Genomic DNA, 19545 nt, shown 5'->3' with positions numbered 1-19545 from the left:
GAGTGTGAAACTAAATGAGCATCGCATTGTAAACTCGACTTCGTGATGAATGTTACAATCTTATGATTTTGTAACAAGTTTAACATTATATGAAAACAGTATCAATATTGATGCCCTTCACGCTTTTATTACATGCACCCGGTGCATGCGTGTTTGTAAATTTCATACATATACATGTACTCCATTATACATGTAGCTCCATGTCTTAACGACACAGCCTGGTAATTAAATGTATAGATTGTTCTCCGTTGAAATAATACACTTCGACGTCAAACATATATTAACAGATTTAAATAGACATTAGGATACATTATCTTATGCCTAGTACTCCATTCCGTTAAATAAAAATCGTATACATACAGTAGGATTAGCCTATGCCTAATGTTGTAACTAGCCTAGCGCTAGGTGGAATTTTAAAAATAAACATTAAACGTATTTTACAAATTAGTATCATATTATTTTCTATCGTGTACATAAAACTTTTATCATATCATTTTCTATTGTGTACATACACCTTATTATCACATTTATTTTCCAGTCCAATGCATTGGAGACAGCCGCAAGGACAGGTCGGACTGATATCGTATCTTTGCTTCTAGACAAAGGTGCCAATCTTGATCAGGTTAATATACTGATATTCTTGCGTTTAAAGTAGTTGATATTAAATTATTAACTTAAGCACTGTTCATTAGCATCAAGCATGATAGATGTCTTATTACAAGATCATACCAGACAACCTTGTTGCAATTTGCAATTGAGTCCCATAAGTTTTTGATGGGAATATAACCTTTTAGTGTGTTGCTACTATTCATTTCTCAGTTTAAAACATCATAAATTCGAATGAGATTTAGAAAGGTCATCTTCTGCCATGCGGTAATGATATACAACTGATATTGTACACATTGTACGGGTTTAAAAGTGTATGAACTGTCTCGGATATCGATATTTTTCCATCGATTTTAGCATTGCTGAGTATGCAACTTTATAGAGCATGGGCTAGGAGGGTCCCACATGCCTCCCCTCTCTCTCTTTCTCTCACACACACATCACTCACACACACACACACACATACACACTCACACACACACCCTCACACACATACACATACCCTCCCTCACACACACATCCACACACACACACACACACACCCTCACACACCCTCACACACCCTCACACTCACCCTCTTACCATCACACACACACAAACACACATCCAAACCATTTTTTCCTAACCCTTATTACCCACTGATCAAAAATCAAAATGTTAGCATTGCATAAGTGGGGATGTCGTCATTTAAATGGGCGCCATCTCGAATTTAACTAAAAAGTTGAAAATATTCATGACACATTTTTGTCATATTTGAGAAAAACAATAGAATATTTTGAGATACAAAAGAAAAGTACTGGTATACCATCATTAAATTTACAAAACCGGTTGAGTATACTGAATATATGATTGTTATTTATGTTATAGTATTGTACTATACCTAAATTACTTGATCTTGCTCGTTCCCTAATAGCTGTGGCGTATTCAGAATGTTGAGCGCTCTCACCTGGACGGACATGTGTAGGAAAGCATTCGTGAGCGTACACGTACCCATTTATCGTACAGGTCGCCATTAAATCCAATATGGTATCTGGTGGAAATGAATGACAAAAACTAGCAGTAAAAAGTTATGACAAAAAAAGTTTCTGAGTTTCTCTCCCTACCGAAGCCATAACTTTCCTCCATGCCGCTAAATTGAAATTACTGCTAAGACATAACGAGATGTGTAATGAATTGATTTATTCATCAAACATCTACAGAACCCATATAACCATTCAGTATCATTAAAATAGCATTGTCGCTAAATAACGAAATATAATATATAAATAATGCATTGAATTTGGAAATCAAAAGCCAAGCATTTTTGTCAATCATTTAAACAAAATATATTGGCAACACTAAACTGTTTTCATCATCAGGGTTATACAATTACTTATTACTGCAGAGACTCATTATTACGATTACAATTTTAAAATTGACATCTAAATGCGAACATATTTTTATTTTTTTTAGTCGAGTTGTACTACGTTGCTGATATTAATCGTCGATATTTTATTTACCGTTTATGTTGTGATTATAGCTGAAGACTGAAGATGGGGAAATGCCTGTGTTTAATACAGATGTAAATGCAATCATTGCAAGGAGACAAGGTAAACTGTCATTTTTGTCGCTTAAATTGTTATATTGATACTTGTTATGATCGTGTTGTTGTTTGAAAAATATATTGTACTATTGACGGTGGCTGAAATGATCGACGGCAATGTTTAAATACCCGTTCATATACATTCAAGAGCAACACATCTCTATTAAGACTTGTCATATTCACGTGATATTTCCTCTGTGTATTTCATTTGTTACCTAATAAGACGTATTAGATTTCTAGTGGAGCAACACCTTAAGGAGTGTTGCGGATGAATTGAGAGACGTTAAGGACCTCGCGGTAATTCAAAGATTTTAGCCCATTTGACACTGTGACCTTATATTAAGGTCAAGTCCGTTTGCTTGAACATTCCTCCATTTCAGCATGGTACAGACCCAACATCAGGTCTGTAAGACTATTGAAAACAACTTATTGCAAGTGGGATATAACTAGCACTCCCAATTCAAAACTGGTAGCTGCTTCTTTAAATACGTATCCTAATCTTCAGAAGGTAGCTGATTCTTTTACGTCTAATCCTAATTTTATTTACCTAACAAAAAGCACATGAATGTACCCATTACATGTAACACACTTTTTTGTGAATAAAATAGGTTACAAGATTTTAAATAAAAATATATAGTAATTATGGAGGGTTGGAGTATATACGCTCTTCGTCCGTAATATCGTAGTACAATCATAAGGGGAGATAACTCTTTGGATGGAGAACGGTTACCATGGACATGGGGACATGCATCTCGGTAAAATATGATGCTTCATCCACCCCCACACCCCTCAATGTTATTAATTCTCAGTCACGTGATAATTTTCAACTAATCGCAGGCACTCTTATAAACATGAGGTCTAATAGAATTCAATATTTAGCATTATGCTCGGAAATTTTGTATAGCTAAACAAATACTGAATTAGAAAATTACCTCCCTTTATTCGATCCCAATTAAATTTTCTCATGTGGCCTCTGTCATGGAGCTAGAACAGCTTACTAGGTATACGTAATACTTCAATAATAAGTAATAAATAAAACTTTGGTAATGAAAGCACATTCTTTCAAGTCAGTTTTTAGTAGTAATTGACAAATTCATTGAATTTTTAATTTTAATATTGAATAAATCTATAGTTATATCATCTTTTCCTATTAGTCCAACTTTGCTTTTACAGTTCATACTCTTCCATGAAGAATGTTTGTTTTTGCTATGTTACAGCATTGTTAAGTTCAGTAATTAAAACTTTGTTTAAAGTTAAAATCATGTCATTATTAAACGTACTGATTTCAAAGAGTTTTATCTGTATGATATATATATATATATATATACATGCGTAATGTAGTATTGTATACCATATAATATTATCAATGCAACAAATTGAAAGAACTGTTGTAAAAATGCTCCGTTAGTGAAGGTATATACAATTGTTTTTCAAAGAATCTGTAAGTAGGGGGAGATAATCCCATATTGCAGGAATATTTTGGGTGTCATGAAACCATTATTTAATCTTGCAAACTTTATTCAGTCTGATATTTGCTTTCAGCATATAGCTCAATTAGTAATTCTTAGTCAAAATCTGTTCATTTTATACAATATATGCATGTAGCAGTGATATACTACTGTAACTTTACATGTTTCTAAATGAAAAAAAGATTTGAAAAACAAACCATATTTAAAAATCAAATTTTCTGCAATAGATAAACTGATTCTGATATATAAATAATTACATGATACCCAGTATAAAAGATTTGGAAATGTTACGTATATGAGTATATGACAGACATCAAAACATGTGTATTCTTACATGTTCCATGTAAATATGCTTATTCATGAATAATCATATAAAAGGCTAGATCTGCTACCCCCATTTTATCGAAAAGAAACTGTTTTCTCTCATATGAGTAAGAAATTGATAATAATAATAGACAATATCATCCTCGTCGAACACTCAATGCCTACATAGAAAATCACAAAAGAACGCTATCAAGCTACAAGTTTTCATGGATACTGCGCAATTAAAATAACCAAAATTTATTTATTAAATATTGATTGCATGACACCCAACAGGTCATTAAGAGGTAGTTTAAAAAGTAATTTCGAACTTTGTGGTTTTGAAATGATTTTTTAGCTAATTATATATATAAATGCATGAAAGTGAGCAAATAAACCAAATACTTCCTCTTTCCCATCCCAGATGAAAATCTTGTTTTCTACATGCAATTTTAAGCCAAACACAATTAAGTCATAATGATTGCCTAATATGTGTCCCTGCAATTCATGAATATTGTTAAGTTATTAGGACGCATTGGTTATTTAGAAGGAGAAAAGGATGGAATAGCTTGTTTGGGCCTGTCGCCTTAGGTTGCAGAGTGGTAAAGATGCCTCGACATATTTACCAGAAGCCTTTGGGTTATAAGTTTGAATCCCATTTGGAGTAGGTATCAAGGACTGACTGCTGGTCAGTGGTTTTTCCCTGTGTACTCTGACTTTCCTCTATCATCTCCTTAAATAACCCTGCAATAAATGCTGATTCTGATATTTGATTTAAATATTGGCATGATATTATTAGTTATATAGTCAGTTACTGACCCCCTATAAAGGCATAGAGGGTCAGTAAGGTTTATAGGGGGCGAGGGCGTAGCCCGAGCCTCCTATTTCTTACTGACCCTCTATGCCTTTATAGGGGGTCAGTAACTGACTATATAACGAATTTATCGCATCGAGGGCCATTTATTTGTTTTATTTATTCTTGTTTCCTATTTGTTTGGTCAAGAATCTGAAATCAAACTTAAATCATACTTGTGCGAATGATAACAAACAATCGACACTTTTAAAATAATTGGCCTAGGCTACATATTTATCTATGTATTTCTTTCAAGAATTTTCAAATATACTATATAAGGAACCTGCAGAATGATAATGAATAATTCATAAATGAACAATAATTTCGACATTCCTATGTGCATAGTATGCCTACCTCAATACGACACCAGACCGTCTGTATATTGAAAGAATCACGAACAAGAGTGACACAAAGATCCATCTAACAATTTAAGCACAATCTCCTTGATCATCTGTGCATTCTCGCTGAGCTAATCACTTAAAAGTTATGCCGATAAATTGATTGTAGAGTGAAGATTGATCTGTAGGTACGAACACCTCCATTTGTTTATAATCACTGTCTAGAAAACGCTTGAATTGTTACGTTTGACTTTCGCCGCGTCATCAACTTTCAAACTGGCGTGGGGGAAGCAACTCGTATTTAAAAAATGCATTTCATGTAATTTGAAGAATTAAAACGATTAAAGTTATTTTTACACAAAAATTAACAATAAATATATAGTTTTACGGTAATGAAGTGGTATATTTATTTTAAGATAATGTGATTAAATTTTGAAGCGAGGGCTAGAGCCGCCATATTGCACCATGATAAAATTTACTGACCCCCTATAAAGTGATAGGGGGTCACCACGTGACGGCTCTCCGCCAATCATTCGGGGACATTTCTGTCCGAGGTGCGATAAAAACGATTTTCAAATGTTTTGTATATAATTGTCATGTAAAAGTCAGAGTCACAGTGGTCAAGTGGTTAAGATACACCGACATATTTCCACATTACCTAACTCCACCTCTGAGTCATGAGTTCAAATCCCATCTGGGGCAGTCGCCAGGTACTGACTGCTGGTCACTGAATTTTATCCGGTTACTCCGGCTTTCCACCACAAACAAACTGAACAACCCTACATGACCCTGGCTGTTAATATGACATCAAATAAATTAAATCCACTCATATAAAAGTCTCTCCTAACCCTATTTTATTTTAAGAGGTTTATATAAATAAGAAAATGGTAATAATAGACAATATCGATTTCGCTTAACAAGAAATCCTAAAGAATAGTTCATGTACATTTCTATATTTTGGCTATTTCTTTTAATTGTGTCTAGCATTACGCTAGAAGATATACCTAGAAATTGAGCATATAAGCAAATTGTCCCTCTTTATGCAATCCCAGTGGGAAAAAAATATGCGAACATATAAAGAATGAAGTAACAAAAAAGTTTCAAAAGCAAATAATATTTTTATTGGTACAATACCTTAACCGATATCACTAAGAAATTTTAAATGTACCTGTGTAATGATAAAGATATGATATTTTTAGATCTATTCCCAAAGGTTACTTTTTAATAAGCATGAAATATTGGTTTTCACCGGAATTGGCTGGGAGAACGGGGCATTTTTAAGACAAACTACTGGGACCCTACTAGTAGTCGTGAATGAACAGTAGTCATGATTTGGGAAAAAATTATTTGCATCTCATGGAACATATTATTTCCACATAAACAAAACAACACCATGATGAAGTATTCGTGAGCAGCTCCAGACATTCGTAAATCTGGATACACGGTAGAATATGCACATAATCACGACTATTGTCCGTCACGACTAGTCTACTGGTTGGGTCCCAGCTGTAAAGCACATTTTTTAGAATAAATATATATTTTTGTTTAAAATCAATTATTTTAAAGTTTAGTTGGTCTCTAAAATGCTCGAAACTGAAGAGGCTGTTGAGTGTTTGATATACAGTACATTTAATTTAAAAAAAAAAACTGTTGTTACTAAACCTCCCCCCTCTCTCTCTCTCTCTAAGTGAACAGTAACCTTTAAGTAAGTTTTTCCTGGTCCTACTTAACAATTTTTTTGCAGAAAACCCCAAAATGAGTAAATAATGTAAGTATAAATATTTAACTATCTTCCTATGGGTTATATGATCTATATAACTGCCAGAGCTTGGCAGACAATCGTCTCATAATGTACGATGCGCTATTGTGCATTATGAAGATTGTCTGGAAAGCTTTCTCTGATTTCTATTTTTGTTTATATAGATGCCAGAGCTTTGCAGACAATCGCTTCATAATGTGCTATCGCGCAATATAAAGATTGTATACAACGCTCTGATATATATATCGACCATATATTCCATAGGAAATACTATTTAATTTACTACAATTAATAATAGCACTGTACAAAAGTCAAATGAAAATGTAGACCACAACTTGGCTTGGTGGTCTAACTGTATGCATTAATTTCACTGCACTATTGGTGTTATAATTACTATAATAACACAGGCGGGATGACAAGTTTTCAATTAAACAATAGCACATCGTATACCACTGAACAAAGTCTCACTCTGTTTTATTTCTTTGCTTGTTCCCTTTCCCCTGGTAGAGACACACCACAGTCAATAAAAGTGGTAGTTTCTGTTCCTGCTTAGCGCTCAGAATAAAGTGGGAAAAAAGGCAAGATTTCCACTATACAAGAAGACAAAACATGAATATACCGAAATCACATACTACAAACCACATACATGGGAGACCGTCCATACATGACCCTGGTTGTTAATGGGACGTAAATGAACAAAACAAATAAACATTTGTTGCACAAATCTTAACTCACGTACGTACCCCGCATGATACGAATTTATTCGAATCGGCTCCAGAAATTTCAACGAAAATCATTGTTGTGTTGGTGCCTAACGAATAAAGAAACATCTGCCTTAAGTTCGCAAAACAAGCATATCAAACATGACATTGATCTATGAAACCAAAACAAACTCAAACGGCCAGTGTTATTAAATTTTGAACTTTCAATTAACAGTCATCGGACTTATCCAGACGATGACGATTGGAATCGTGCGAAAACGATGGCCAATCGTCGTTCTATTCACCATTTTGCTAGAAATTTTGCCAAGTGATCAGCTCACGCATTTTGTTTTTATTTTGTTTTTATGCTACTTCATAAACGGCATATATAAACGATATAAATGTTTCTGATTCCCCTTTAGGATCACAACAGCTACAATGTATATAGGACATGATATCACCCACCTACCGATGGAATCAATAATGTGCATGCTAATCTTATTTTTCACACAGCACGTTTCAACTTCGCAGTGAAAAAAATAGTTTAATGTTGATCATTTATATCTTGATTAGAACAAATACGTCAGGAACAGGAATACGCTGAAGGAATAAAGAAGACTGTTGAGAAACCTTGTAATATAACTATTACTGTGGTGGGACATAAAGGAGTCGGTAAATCATGTTTAGTCAAACAACTTAAAAAAGAAAGCATTCCACAAGGCGGACCAGGCTCAACGGATACAGCTGATTTTTACGTGAATTATATCGCCTACAACCCCGACACAGGGTTAAGAAAAATACTTGACAAACATGGAGAAATGGAAACTGGTCGTCATCAGCTGCGGCATATCATTTATCGATATCAGAAAGGGGAAGTTACAGAAGATAAGGCGTTAGAATCAGATCAGTTCACCATTAACATGACAGACACTCATAATACAAAACTAAAGGCTGGCGATAGAGAACAAGGAAATGAACCAGATCAAGGCCGGACAGAAGAAGAGGGTGTTTCAAGCTCGGAAGCATCTGCGGTACATGCACCGTCCTTGAAGAGAGCCAAAACGAAAGGTAAGATTATTATTTATAATTTAAATTATAATGCATCAACAGTTCCAACAGAAATCCGACTTAGTGTTTTGCTGTAATATAAATGAAACATGCGATCTGCTTTCCGAAGTGCTATGTTAGAAAATATTGAATTTTCGGATAACACTTTAATGATATAAATTTAAAACAATTTATCACATAATCCGCCTGATATCCATTGATTTCGCCGGTGCAATATTTTTGCATATGTCTGTAGTGTAATATGACATGGAGCGATTTCCATTGTCTGGAAATTCATTTTGACGTCAGACAGAAACAATAAAATGACGTCAGGAAAAACGACGTGAACTCAGGATTACGAGGACGGTGGGACAAAATGGCGGCCTGTGCTGGATTGTTCGGAAACCATTTTGACGTAATTTGTTTTGTAATAAAAGTTATCTCCACCGCCGACAGAGCGTAAACAATATTCATCAATTCAACAATTGGTGTTTAATCATATATATGACTAACTAACAAAACAAAAATAATATGAAATAACTTATTTTATAATAGTGCAAGTGCAATCAATACTTCATTTCATATAGGACATAGTGCCACAAATTTTGTTTGGGATGCAATTAATTATTTTTAATATTTTTGTCTTGAAATAAAATTAGAAGCTCAAACTTTTCAATGGTGGTAATGGTGTAAAGTAAATAACATTTGAAACTGAAGAAAAATACTAATTCCTCTGCTCCTGTTTTTTGATAGCGAAGCATGTCATTTGTCAGCGGTGGAACATCTTTAAAGTGTTTATTTCATATGAGATTTGATGAAACTCGTCTCGTCAAGTTTTAATTTTTGTTCGATGAGGCTCCCAAAAATAAGAAGTCGTTTCATAAAATCTCATATGAAATGAACACTCATTTAAGATCCTATATATATATGATACTCCGATACACGAAATTCAAGCTGGGCGACAATGTATGTTCTATTTCCATACAGGTTTCAAAGAGATGCTAAGGCAGTTTTTTTCAAGGTTCTGGATAAAGACAAAAGGTTTGCACGACTAACAATGGATTTCTAATAATGCGTACTTATGCCGAACGCCAAGGGTCACAATCATTTAATTCGGTATACAAGAAGTTCGTTGTACAATGGAAATACACATTGTTTCATTTCAATTATGCATTTTTTCTGGTTTTATGTCCCCAGCAGTTTTTGGAGAGGTCACTCTCTCAAGCTTTGCTCACCACTTTCAAGTTACCCATTTTTCATTTTGCATACTCTTACACACATGATGCTCAACATTTATTATCGTGCTTATGTATTTTTGAATCTTTTAATAATAACACATAATTAGTTTTTTGTTTTTCATAGCATACGTGAAATAACATATGGCATATAATTATACAAATACTAGGATGTGTTACAATATATAACAATGTAAACAACACTAAACTTTCGCTCATCTCTTCCATCTTTGTTATATACCAATACATTTTCTTTTCCTTTCACACTATATCGAAGATAAGTATGGTTTTTATTTATATATTGGTGTTTATGTTTGAGAATAAAACAGTTTTGTTTGCCTTTCATAACCAACGTATACATGTACAATTGCACATATACACCGGAACTACTAACTATCCATATTTATTTTTTACATTATTTTGTTTACAATCAACAATTTTGACAGATATGCAAAAGTCAATAAAAAAGGAAAAATTATAGTATAATTTGATATACCATCGCACGCAGGTACGCCTTGTAAATGACGCTAAAATTTGTATTTGAGGACTTGATTTGAAGAAAACCATTTTTTTATTTTTTTAGCCGAGGACCCTCCAATATTACAAGTTAACCAGGAACCATCGCAAGTGGAAAGTAAGTGGCATCCTTCCTTGTGCCTTTTGAATAATGTATAGAGTATATGTCATATAAATATTTTATACTTCAATCATATTTTTCAAGGCGTCATTTTTTAATCAGCTATGGTTGCTTACTGTATACAAATGTGGTCCATTTTAAACTACAGGTCTAGAGAAAAAGAAAGACGTAGACGTTTCCCGGGAACAGAAGGACGTTATAGAGGAGATTATGCACACAGAGATCTCAGAGAATGATGAAAGGGTGAAAGGTTTTATAACAATATACGACTTTGGCGGTGAAGAAGTCTTCTACAACACGGTCCATAGTTACTTGTCAAGTAACATGGTGTTTGTTGTCGTGTTCGACGTACAGATGTGTACAGATCCAGAAAGATCCGCAGCAGGATACGGTAATTATACGGATGGATTATTAAAGATAGTCACATCTATTTGTTATGCAATTACATAAGTAATTTACAGTTTCAATATTGATCGTCGGTTTCTTTTGAAATATTTGTATAAAAATGCATAGCACCTTTATATAAATGTTGACAGAAATAACGGAGCAATGGCTCAAGAACATAGCTACCTACGCTATTGACATCTCTGCAGTCGATGTCAGAACTCCACCTGTGATCCTCGTCGGGTCCCACCTCGACCAAGTGTCGTCTGATGTAAGGAAATTGATTATACATGCTCAATAAGTACAATAGTGTATGTTTACGTTATCTTCTGACCCGAAGGATCATAGTGATTTTGGCGTCGTCGTCCATCGTCGGTAATTTATTCCCTATCTACATTTTCTCTAGTTCCACCAGATTTAGCTAAAAGGACCTCTTTCATGAACAAAGGAAATTTGCCCACGAACCAATTTTATCAAAACTAAATGTTATATTATCAACATCAATGCGAACCCTTGAAATACATTTTAAAAATTCAAAAGGTCCAAAAGGCCTGTGCTGTGGCCAAATTAAAGTTGGCCAGTAAGGTGTATGACAAGGTTCCCTTTTTTATCTTAAAAGGTATTAAAATCATGTTTTATGTCGTCAAACTGTATTATGTTCTCAAGAGTATAAATAATTTACATATAATGATCACAAATATGTAGGCAAAATGTAACAAATAAAATGTTGACTACATTTTTAAGACAGAAAATATAAAAATGTTTGGTGTTATTTTCGGCCATGTCAATTAATAACAATGGTGATTAATCCACTTCCAGTTTGAGTGCACCAAAAATATTTTCTAAACAATTGGCTCATTACCTGAAGTAGATATTGTGAACATTTCAGGCAAGGTCTATTTTTTAGCAATATTATACCATGGTCGCACCACAGCACTTTTCAATCATAAGATTGAGAAAACAAAGAAAGTAAATTCTTTATCTTATTTAATGCTCTTTAGTTACATTAAATATAAAGTAAAATTTTATAACTATATGTTGTAGAATAATCAAAATCAAAATATTTAATTACAATTATAAAGTATTTCAGAATTTTAGGGCATTATCATTAACTTTTCAAGCTAGATGATGATTGTAACTGCATTTTCAGAAATATTTTAGTACAGGCATATAAAGTGAAATAATAACAAAAGTTAGAATAAAAATGGGTTGGAGCAGATTATTATGTAAGAGAATCAAGTTTTTACCAATTGTCCCACATCCAGTATATTAGCACATATATGTATAATGTTGCTGTTTTTCAAAATATTGTGCTTTCAAAGTGTTGGCAATGGTATCAAATCACACCATTTTAAGTTTTTGTATTAAAAAAAAATAAAGACAAATTGATTTTTTTTTCGTTCAAAATTGTATTAATTTTACTGTATTTCATATTTAAGTTTAAGATGTTGATTGTCCAGAACATTTTGTGATCAATCAATTGAAGTTTGATTTCGAGTTTTTGAATTTTCTTCAAAAAGTAAGTTTAACTAAGATTTTTTTCAGTTTAAAAACTAACAGCATCTTTCATGATTAATGAAACAGTCAAAAGGTTTTGAGGTCCACATTTTTATTTTTGATAAATAGCTTTGTGTATCATAAGCACATCATACTATTAATCAAAATGTATTAAGGTTTATCATTTCATGTATTAAACTTTGATTTTATAAGGAATTTGGTTATCACAACATGAATTATTTATGTAAGGGGGAATCAAATGAATGACACATAGCTAGGATAACATACAGTTTATGTAAATAAAAGCATCTAAATGATTTCTAGTTTGATCAAACACTCTCATTTTCTGTTTAATTGTTTCTCCATTATCTCCGTACGATTAATGCCATATCCGCCAATTAACATTTATAGAGATGTTTATGCCCATAAGGATTATTTCAGAATTACTAATGAAATTTATATAATTCTAAGGCCAAAGTCAGTTAATATAGTATGGAATTAGACGGTTTCATGTACATCACACTGTGATCAAAGCCTTTCTTTTGTGTCAAATACTCGGTAAAGCTATGTAATTTTCTAATTATCAAATAATACTAACATGGAATTCAAATATGATTATAGACAATAAAGATTTAAGGTAGCTCCATACTTTTGGGAAAACCCATGTCATTTTTTTTCTAACAGGTCTTATTTTCTTGCATTTTTCATGTAGATTTCAAATCTATAAAGATAAATGGGTGTTCTCGAACTACTTTTTGAGATATTTGAGCTTGAAATATACCATCCCTGCAAATTTGCTGACCGAAAATAGAAAAATTCATAAAATTATGTTTTCTGTAATATTAGGGTGAATGTAGTCTCGATCCTGTTGATTTTTTGTCCTAATTTTCTTACGATAGAACAATATACAAAACTATTTTATTTTTACAGATGCTAACTAATTTTTGTTATTTCCCAGGACCGTTTCTATACGTAATTATCATGTTTTTGCCATATTTTTCGCCAGTAAAAAATCAATGAATAGGCCAAAAAGGAAATGAAAATCCATGTCAATTTCACAATATTTGTATATGATATGCCCAAGGTAATATGTTTTTCAAATATCATATAAAAACACGAGGTCCTCGATCAAAATTTCACAATTTTGTGAGCTTGAAGTTTGTAACTCGCAACCCTACCCCCATTTCATCCAGTGCTAAAATGGGTTATAATTGATTATTTTTTGAAAATCATGCCGCCAAAAAACATTCCACATCAGTTCATACGTTTTTGTGATATTATATCTGGTTTATGTCTGTTTGTTTTTATGATTTTCTCCAAATTGTGTGTTTAAAGGAAATCCGTATGCGATTTTTTTTAGAATTCCGGAATTTCGGTCGGGCCGGGTCCCCTCTTATGATTTATAGCGACGAACGGCACTTCCGGTGTTTAAAAATCCATTCCCATTTACGACAGGGACCGCAAAAACCTCAGAGATAGCATATAATTTTCACTTCACTGCTTTTATTTGATTTATTTAATGATTTTAAACATTCAATATTATATGTAGACAATTTTCACCTATTGAAAAAATATCCAAGTGTGATGTCGTGGCGTATCGGAAACCATTCTGGAATTCAAAACAACCTCCGCAACTTCCGGTATAGCGTCATATGAATTGGCGCGATTTTCAAAAGTATGGACCTACCTTAATCAAGTTTTGATGATCTATTTACAGATAACGTGTATTTTAATTGTTAACAATGCTACATTCAGTTACTTATTTTGCAAGATAAAAGAAATATATGACTTTTGATATGTCTAAAATAATGCATAAGTGAGTAGCCCGACCAAATTAAACATACAATTGAAACCAATATAATATGTTAAAGTGATGAATTTTACAATTGTTAGCCTGAATCAACATGAATGTTAATATATCTGAAGTGTTAGCCCTGCAAGTAATTGAACTTCTGTAGGTTTGTATAGGGATCAACAAACTAAATAAAAAAGACCTTCGAAATGGCCCCTGTGTATACAAGATTGAGCCCAGGATAGAATTTTAACCCGGCCGCTGATTGGCTGCCTAAATATGAATTTCAAAAGTAAAAATGTTTTCTGACAGGTAATTATTCCTAGATAACCATGATATCAATTTGGAAATTCATATTGAGATTTAGGTTAAAAAATATCAATTTTGATAATGAATAGGTAAAAACATTAGAATTTCAGGATTTTTTAGTGCAAAATGCGCCTGATTTCAATAAAGCTACCCTGGTTGGAGTTTGAGCAGAAAGACCCAAACTTTTTTTTCTATCTAGTGTTATATGAGAACCTAGACTTTAATTATAGAACACAATACCTAACTAAAATTTCTTTGTTTTAATAATACAGTACAAAACTTTAACAAAGTTTAACACTGTGGTCTATGTAAAATCATTTAGTTGGTTGCTCTCTGTAACAAATGACCCATGTAACCTGGTAACTCTTCACTCTCAAAACCAAACAGTTACACATAGTCCTTTTCTAATCACTCTCTTCACTGTAAATATGCTTTATAAATACAAAATAAATTATTAGAACAGGACATGTTAGTGAAGCTACTTTACATGCAAAACAGTTTATTATGCTCTTAAAACACCCAGATGATTTTGTAATTTTGATTAAAAATGGTTATGTAAAACTTGATTTTTCTTCAAAGTATCACTAAATAAATCAATTTGAAATCATATCAAGCGTTAAAGATGAGTATTGGGTTATAAATTAATGTTGACACCGTTAGATTCCTGATCAATGATCCAAAATAAGCACATTTATATTATTATGTAACGTATTAAAAATATACCTTGTCATATTATAGCCTTTTCAAAAAAATTTTTTTTTTCGTGCACTCAAACTGGAAATGGGTGATTCACCTTTGTTAATAATTGACATGGCCGAAAATAACACCAAAAATTTCGACATTTTCTGTCTTAAAAATGTAGCCAAAATTGTATTTGTTACATTTTGCCTACATATTTGTGATCATAATATGTAAATATTTATGCTCTTGAAAACATAACACAGTTTGACGACATAAAACATGATTTTGATACAGTTATGGATGAAAAAGGGAACCCTGTCATACATCTCTACTGGCCAACTTTACTTTGGCCACAGCACAGGCCCCTGGGGCCTTTTGATTTTTTATAATGTATTTCAAGGGTTTGTAATAATGTTGCTACATATAACATTTAGTTTTAATAAAATTAGTTCGTGAGCAAATTTCCATTGTTCGTGGAAGAGGTCCTTTGCCTGATAATGACATAGTTTAGATCAAGTGTTGTTATATTCCAGGTCGTTTTAAAGTCTAAGATGGCAGTCACGGCTGCTATATTGAAAACACATTTTCAACCCCTGAAGTTTGACAGATGTGATTTAGTTGAAACGATTTTGACATAGTCTCGACCAAGTCTTGTTATTTTTGATTTTCTTTGTCGAAAATCCAAAACGGCCTCTATCTTCAAAACACAATTTGAACTCCCTTACCATTAGTATTTATTTGAAAATGTTCGGGTTGTCAGATGGACCTCTTGTTATAGTTTACAGGCTATTTATCACAATTATGTGTTACAGGCCATTCACACATATAACTTATGAAACATACCTCACTATGTATCGGAGTTATTTTGCAGCATGTTGTTAGAAATATGTATGTTTGGATTTTTGTCAAGATTAACGAAGTTATCCAGTTAATCTACATTTGTATAACGCAACTTTTACCATTTCGATCAGACTTGTATTACAAAAATATAAACTGTAGTGTTTGCGTGATCTCGCTGTAACATTACTGCTGTAAATTAGATCATAATATCCAAACATTAATCATATGTCAATGTATAAATATTGATTTTATGACAAAAAGTGAACATGCGCAGTGAAAGCTCAATTCTACAAAAGCGATTCATAACATAGCATACTCTTGTTATACCTGGAGAGGCGATCAAGACATATTATCAGCCCTTGTTTAATCACCTTGTTTAGTTATGACAGTGGACATAAATAATGAAAAAAAAAGTGGAAAGGCTTGATTTATTGAAATAACCATATATATTTTAATCGTAGAAAGAAGAGCAAGACGCAACATTTGCTCATGTTCTTCAAACTCTCTACAAAAATCCAACTCTGCAAGAAATCATGGTGAATCACGTCCAAGATGCGTTCCCTATCGCTAATCTAGACGATTCTACGATTAACCAAGACATGTACGAAGTAATGTGGCAGAAGGTACTTGATATATCCCATCTTCAATCCCGGTGGAAGAAACCTGTTGCTGCGAGGTGGACAGCTCTCCAGCATGAGCTGGTACGGCTTAAACATCAGGGAGTTATCGTTTTGACACACGGGGAACTGCTTGACGTTAACAGGAATTTGCCAGTGCCACTTAAAGAAGACGAAATCAAGGATTTCCTCCAGTAAGTATTTTGTAATGTCATTTTAGGTTCTTTTTGGCAATAAAAGAGCCGCTCTTTTTCCCGTAGATTTAAATGAGTTTATATTTGTGAGGTTATGTTGTTTTGGACAAAATCAAAATAATGTACATGCTTGTCTTTATTGTTCTTTTCTATTATTTCTTAATATTTCTATATTATCAGATATCTGAAGCTAAACGGATCGTTCCATTGCTATAACGTCCATGGGGATAGCCCGTTTGCCATCCTCCAAGCCCAATGGACTATAGACGCGTTTAAGAAGGTGATTACGGATCCAAAATTCACAGCCAACCTCCCTAAGATACTGAGACCTCAGTGGGTACAGTATGAGAAGTCTGGTATCCTTCCTGTCAGATTACTGATGCAACTTTGGAATGAAGAAAGGTTTCTTGAACATAAAGAAATCCTTTGCATCGTAATGGAAACTCTCAACCTCTTGGCGAAACCACTTTCTGATGATCCCAATGATGATATTGGTTACTACATAGTACCATGTATGCTGAAAACCGCAAATCCCGAGGTGCTTCAACCCTTACTGGAAGATCCCAATACCGTCACCACGGTCACTCTATGTCTCAAATTCAACAACCCATTCATTCCGCAGGCTGTATGGGACAAACTCATTGCATCATGCATTCACAGATTTGAACGTCTCAATGAACAAGGGCATGATAACTTAAGGTTTGTTCAACGTGGATTTGTTTGCCTGGCAGTGAACGGACTTTGGAACATGGCCATCAACTGTAGAGACCGTGCAATGAAGGCCATTATGTTTACAAAGGATGCACAGGCCAAACCCAAAGGAGCCGGGATAAGCTTATTCTGCATTCTAGAGAATCTTTTACAGCGGATACTTGATCAAAATCAGCAGAGTCATCTGAAGTATCAATTGTACCTACACAACGATTACCGGTTCACTTCCAATGACAAGATGGTGAAAATAGACGAACTGAAAGGATTTGAACGTCTTGAATGCATCGGACCAAATGGCTTTGGATGGATAAAGAGAGATGATATATACACCTGGTTCGAAGATCCGTCACATGAGGTGTGTGTACATTATTTTATCATATATGTGTGCTAAATATTGTCAATAAGTACTTTAAATGAAAAAAAAAATGTAATAGCAATAACCATGCGTTATTTATTTTTGTAGGACAACCAGACAGCAAGGTTATCTGAAGGTGAGAAGATAAATCAGTTACACTTCTCTTAAAAAATTATTTCTATGCAATTATATTTGTAAACGCAAAGTGCAGTTTTCCAATATCTGTTGTGACTTAAAAATGTCAGCATGAGATTGATATCTAAAGATAATTTGGTTGCTTAAAGCTTACACTTACTTTTGACAACAAGTCATAATGGCGACCCTCATTTGTCTTCTATCGAACCCAGAAGCAGATATCAAATTATGAGCAGATTTAAAATGTATCTGTCAGTGTGAATAATGCGTATGCAAATATTACCCTGAATCAAACTGTTGTCTTATAAAACAGTATTGTATTGGAACAACGCTAATTGCTTTACTGTATCAAAATGTCCTAACAAGGTATTAAAAGTACAGAGCATTGTCTGTGAATTTGTTGTCATTATAGAGATGACGCACATGTTGCCTGAGAGGAAGTTGTCGTGCAAGGAAATCGGTAGGGTTTCCAAATACATCGGCAGTGGGTATCAGACTTTCTTTGTCGGCCTTGGTTTCCCTAGTGAGCTACTCCAACAGGAGATGGAAGAACATCGGCATCTCGCCTTTAGATCTCGGATAACAAAGGTTTTTCTTCAACTTTCTAATATGAAGGTAGATAGCAAGTTCAGGGCAGTAGCTGCTGAAATGTTACAAAATGGAATGGACCCAGGAAAGCTCATCGGAATACTTGACTGCAAGGAGGATTGTGTCTTTAAAGGTAGGGTTGTCTAATGAACAAATAAGTCACTTATTAGCTGATCAGATGATATGGCTGTTAATATTTCCACCTTCAATCGAGGCGCTCTTTGCTCTTTACTAGCCAATAATATGTAAAATAGAGACAAAAATATAATCAAATTTCTTTTCTTCTAACATTCACAAAGAATTACATATTAAAGGTTGAGATAAATCATCGACTTTTGACATAATTCCAGACGAGCGATTACCAGAGACATGGTTACAGGAGATACTCACTGTAAATGATGTCCCAGTCATTGCGAGGTATATAGGTGTAAAAGCCTACTTCAACATGTTCCTTGAACTCGGACTCCAGCCACAAGTTATGGACTTGGTTGATGTGAAGTACAGAAACAAGCCAGCAGACATGTTAAAAGCTTTACTAGAAACGTTTATCACCGAGACCCAGCCTCCGCCAACACGGAGCAAAATTTTACTGGCGATGCAGGAATGTAACATGGACACGGAGTCTCTTATTGCAGCATTTATCGCCACAAAAGTATCATTTCATTTTACTTTTTAGAATATCGAAAACCTTTCATAGGCATTTCCCTGATTCTTTGTTGCTAAATGTAAAGAAACAACATTTTCAAATATCAAACTATTGTCCAAATGTTTAACTTAGCGAGCACCATGTGTGTATCATGTTTACGATTTCTCATGATTTCAAATAAAGGTATTTTTAATACAATAATACAAAATATTTAAATATTGGTTCAACATAGTTTTCAGCCTCGAAATCAACTGCTGACAATGTGTTTT

General features: G+C 33.7%; 2 protein-coding genes across 7 annotated transcripts in view; one reads left to right on the top strand and one right to left on the bottom strand.

The window, feature by feature from the left end:
- Positions 1-19545, bottom strand: part of LOC138306001 (cyclin-dependent kinase 4 inhibitor B-like) — a 637657-nt gene that overhangs the window by 375313 nt on the left and 242799 nt on the right. The window lies entirely within an intron of this gene.
- Positions 1-19545, top strand: part of LOC138305998 (uncharacterized) — a 343209-nt gene that overhangs the window by 174775 nt on the left and 148889 nt on the right. Inside the window, exons 10-21 of one of the 3 annotated variants that reach the window (XM_069246306.1) lie at positions 539-622; positions 2126-2195; positions 8182-8676; positions 9643-9696; positions 10474-10524; positions 10676-10918; positions 11064-11182; positions 16492-16841; positions 17022-17907; positions 18016-18043; positions 18455-18763; positions 18981-19282. The exons of 1 other annotated variant lie outside the window; for it this stretch is intronic. In XM_069246306.1, the coding sequence (XP_069102407.1) occupies positions 539-622; positions 2126-2195; positions 8182-8676; positions 9643-9696; positions 10474-10524; positions 10676-10918; positions 11064-11182; positions 16492-16841; positions 17022-17907; positions 18016-18043; positions 18455-18763; positions 18981-19282 (2991 nt within the window). The remainder of the gene's footprint in view (positions 1-538; positions 623-2125; positions 2196-8181; positions 8677-9642; positions 9697-10473; positions 10525-10675; positions 10919-11063; positions 11183-16491; positions 16842-17021; positions 17908-18015; positions 18044-18454; positions 18764-18980; positions 19283-19545) is intronic. One more of the 3 variants, XM_069246307.1, reaches the window with a different exon arrangement.

Source organism: Argopecten irradians, chromosome 13 (assembly GCF_041381155.1).
Source record: "Argopecten irradians isolate NY chromosome 13, Ai_NY, whole genome shotgun sequence".
NCBI classification, from domain to species: Eukaryota; Metazoa; Mollusca; class Bivalvia; order Pectinida; family Pectinidae; genus Argopecten; species Argopecten irradians.
Note: the sequence above shows the minus strand (reverse complement) of the source record. Positions and strands in the feature narration are given on the sequence as shown.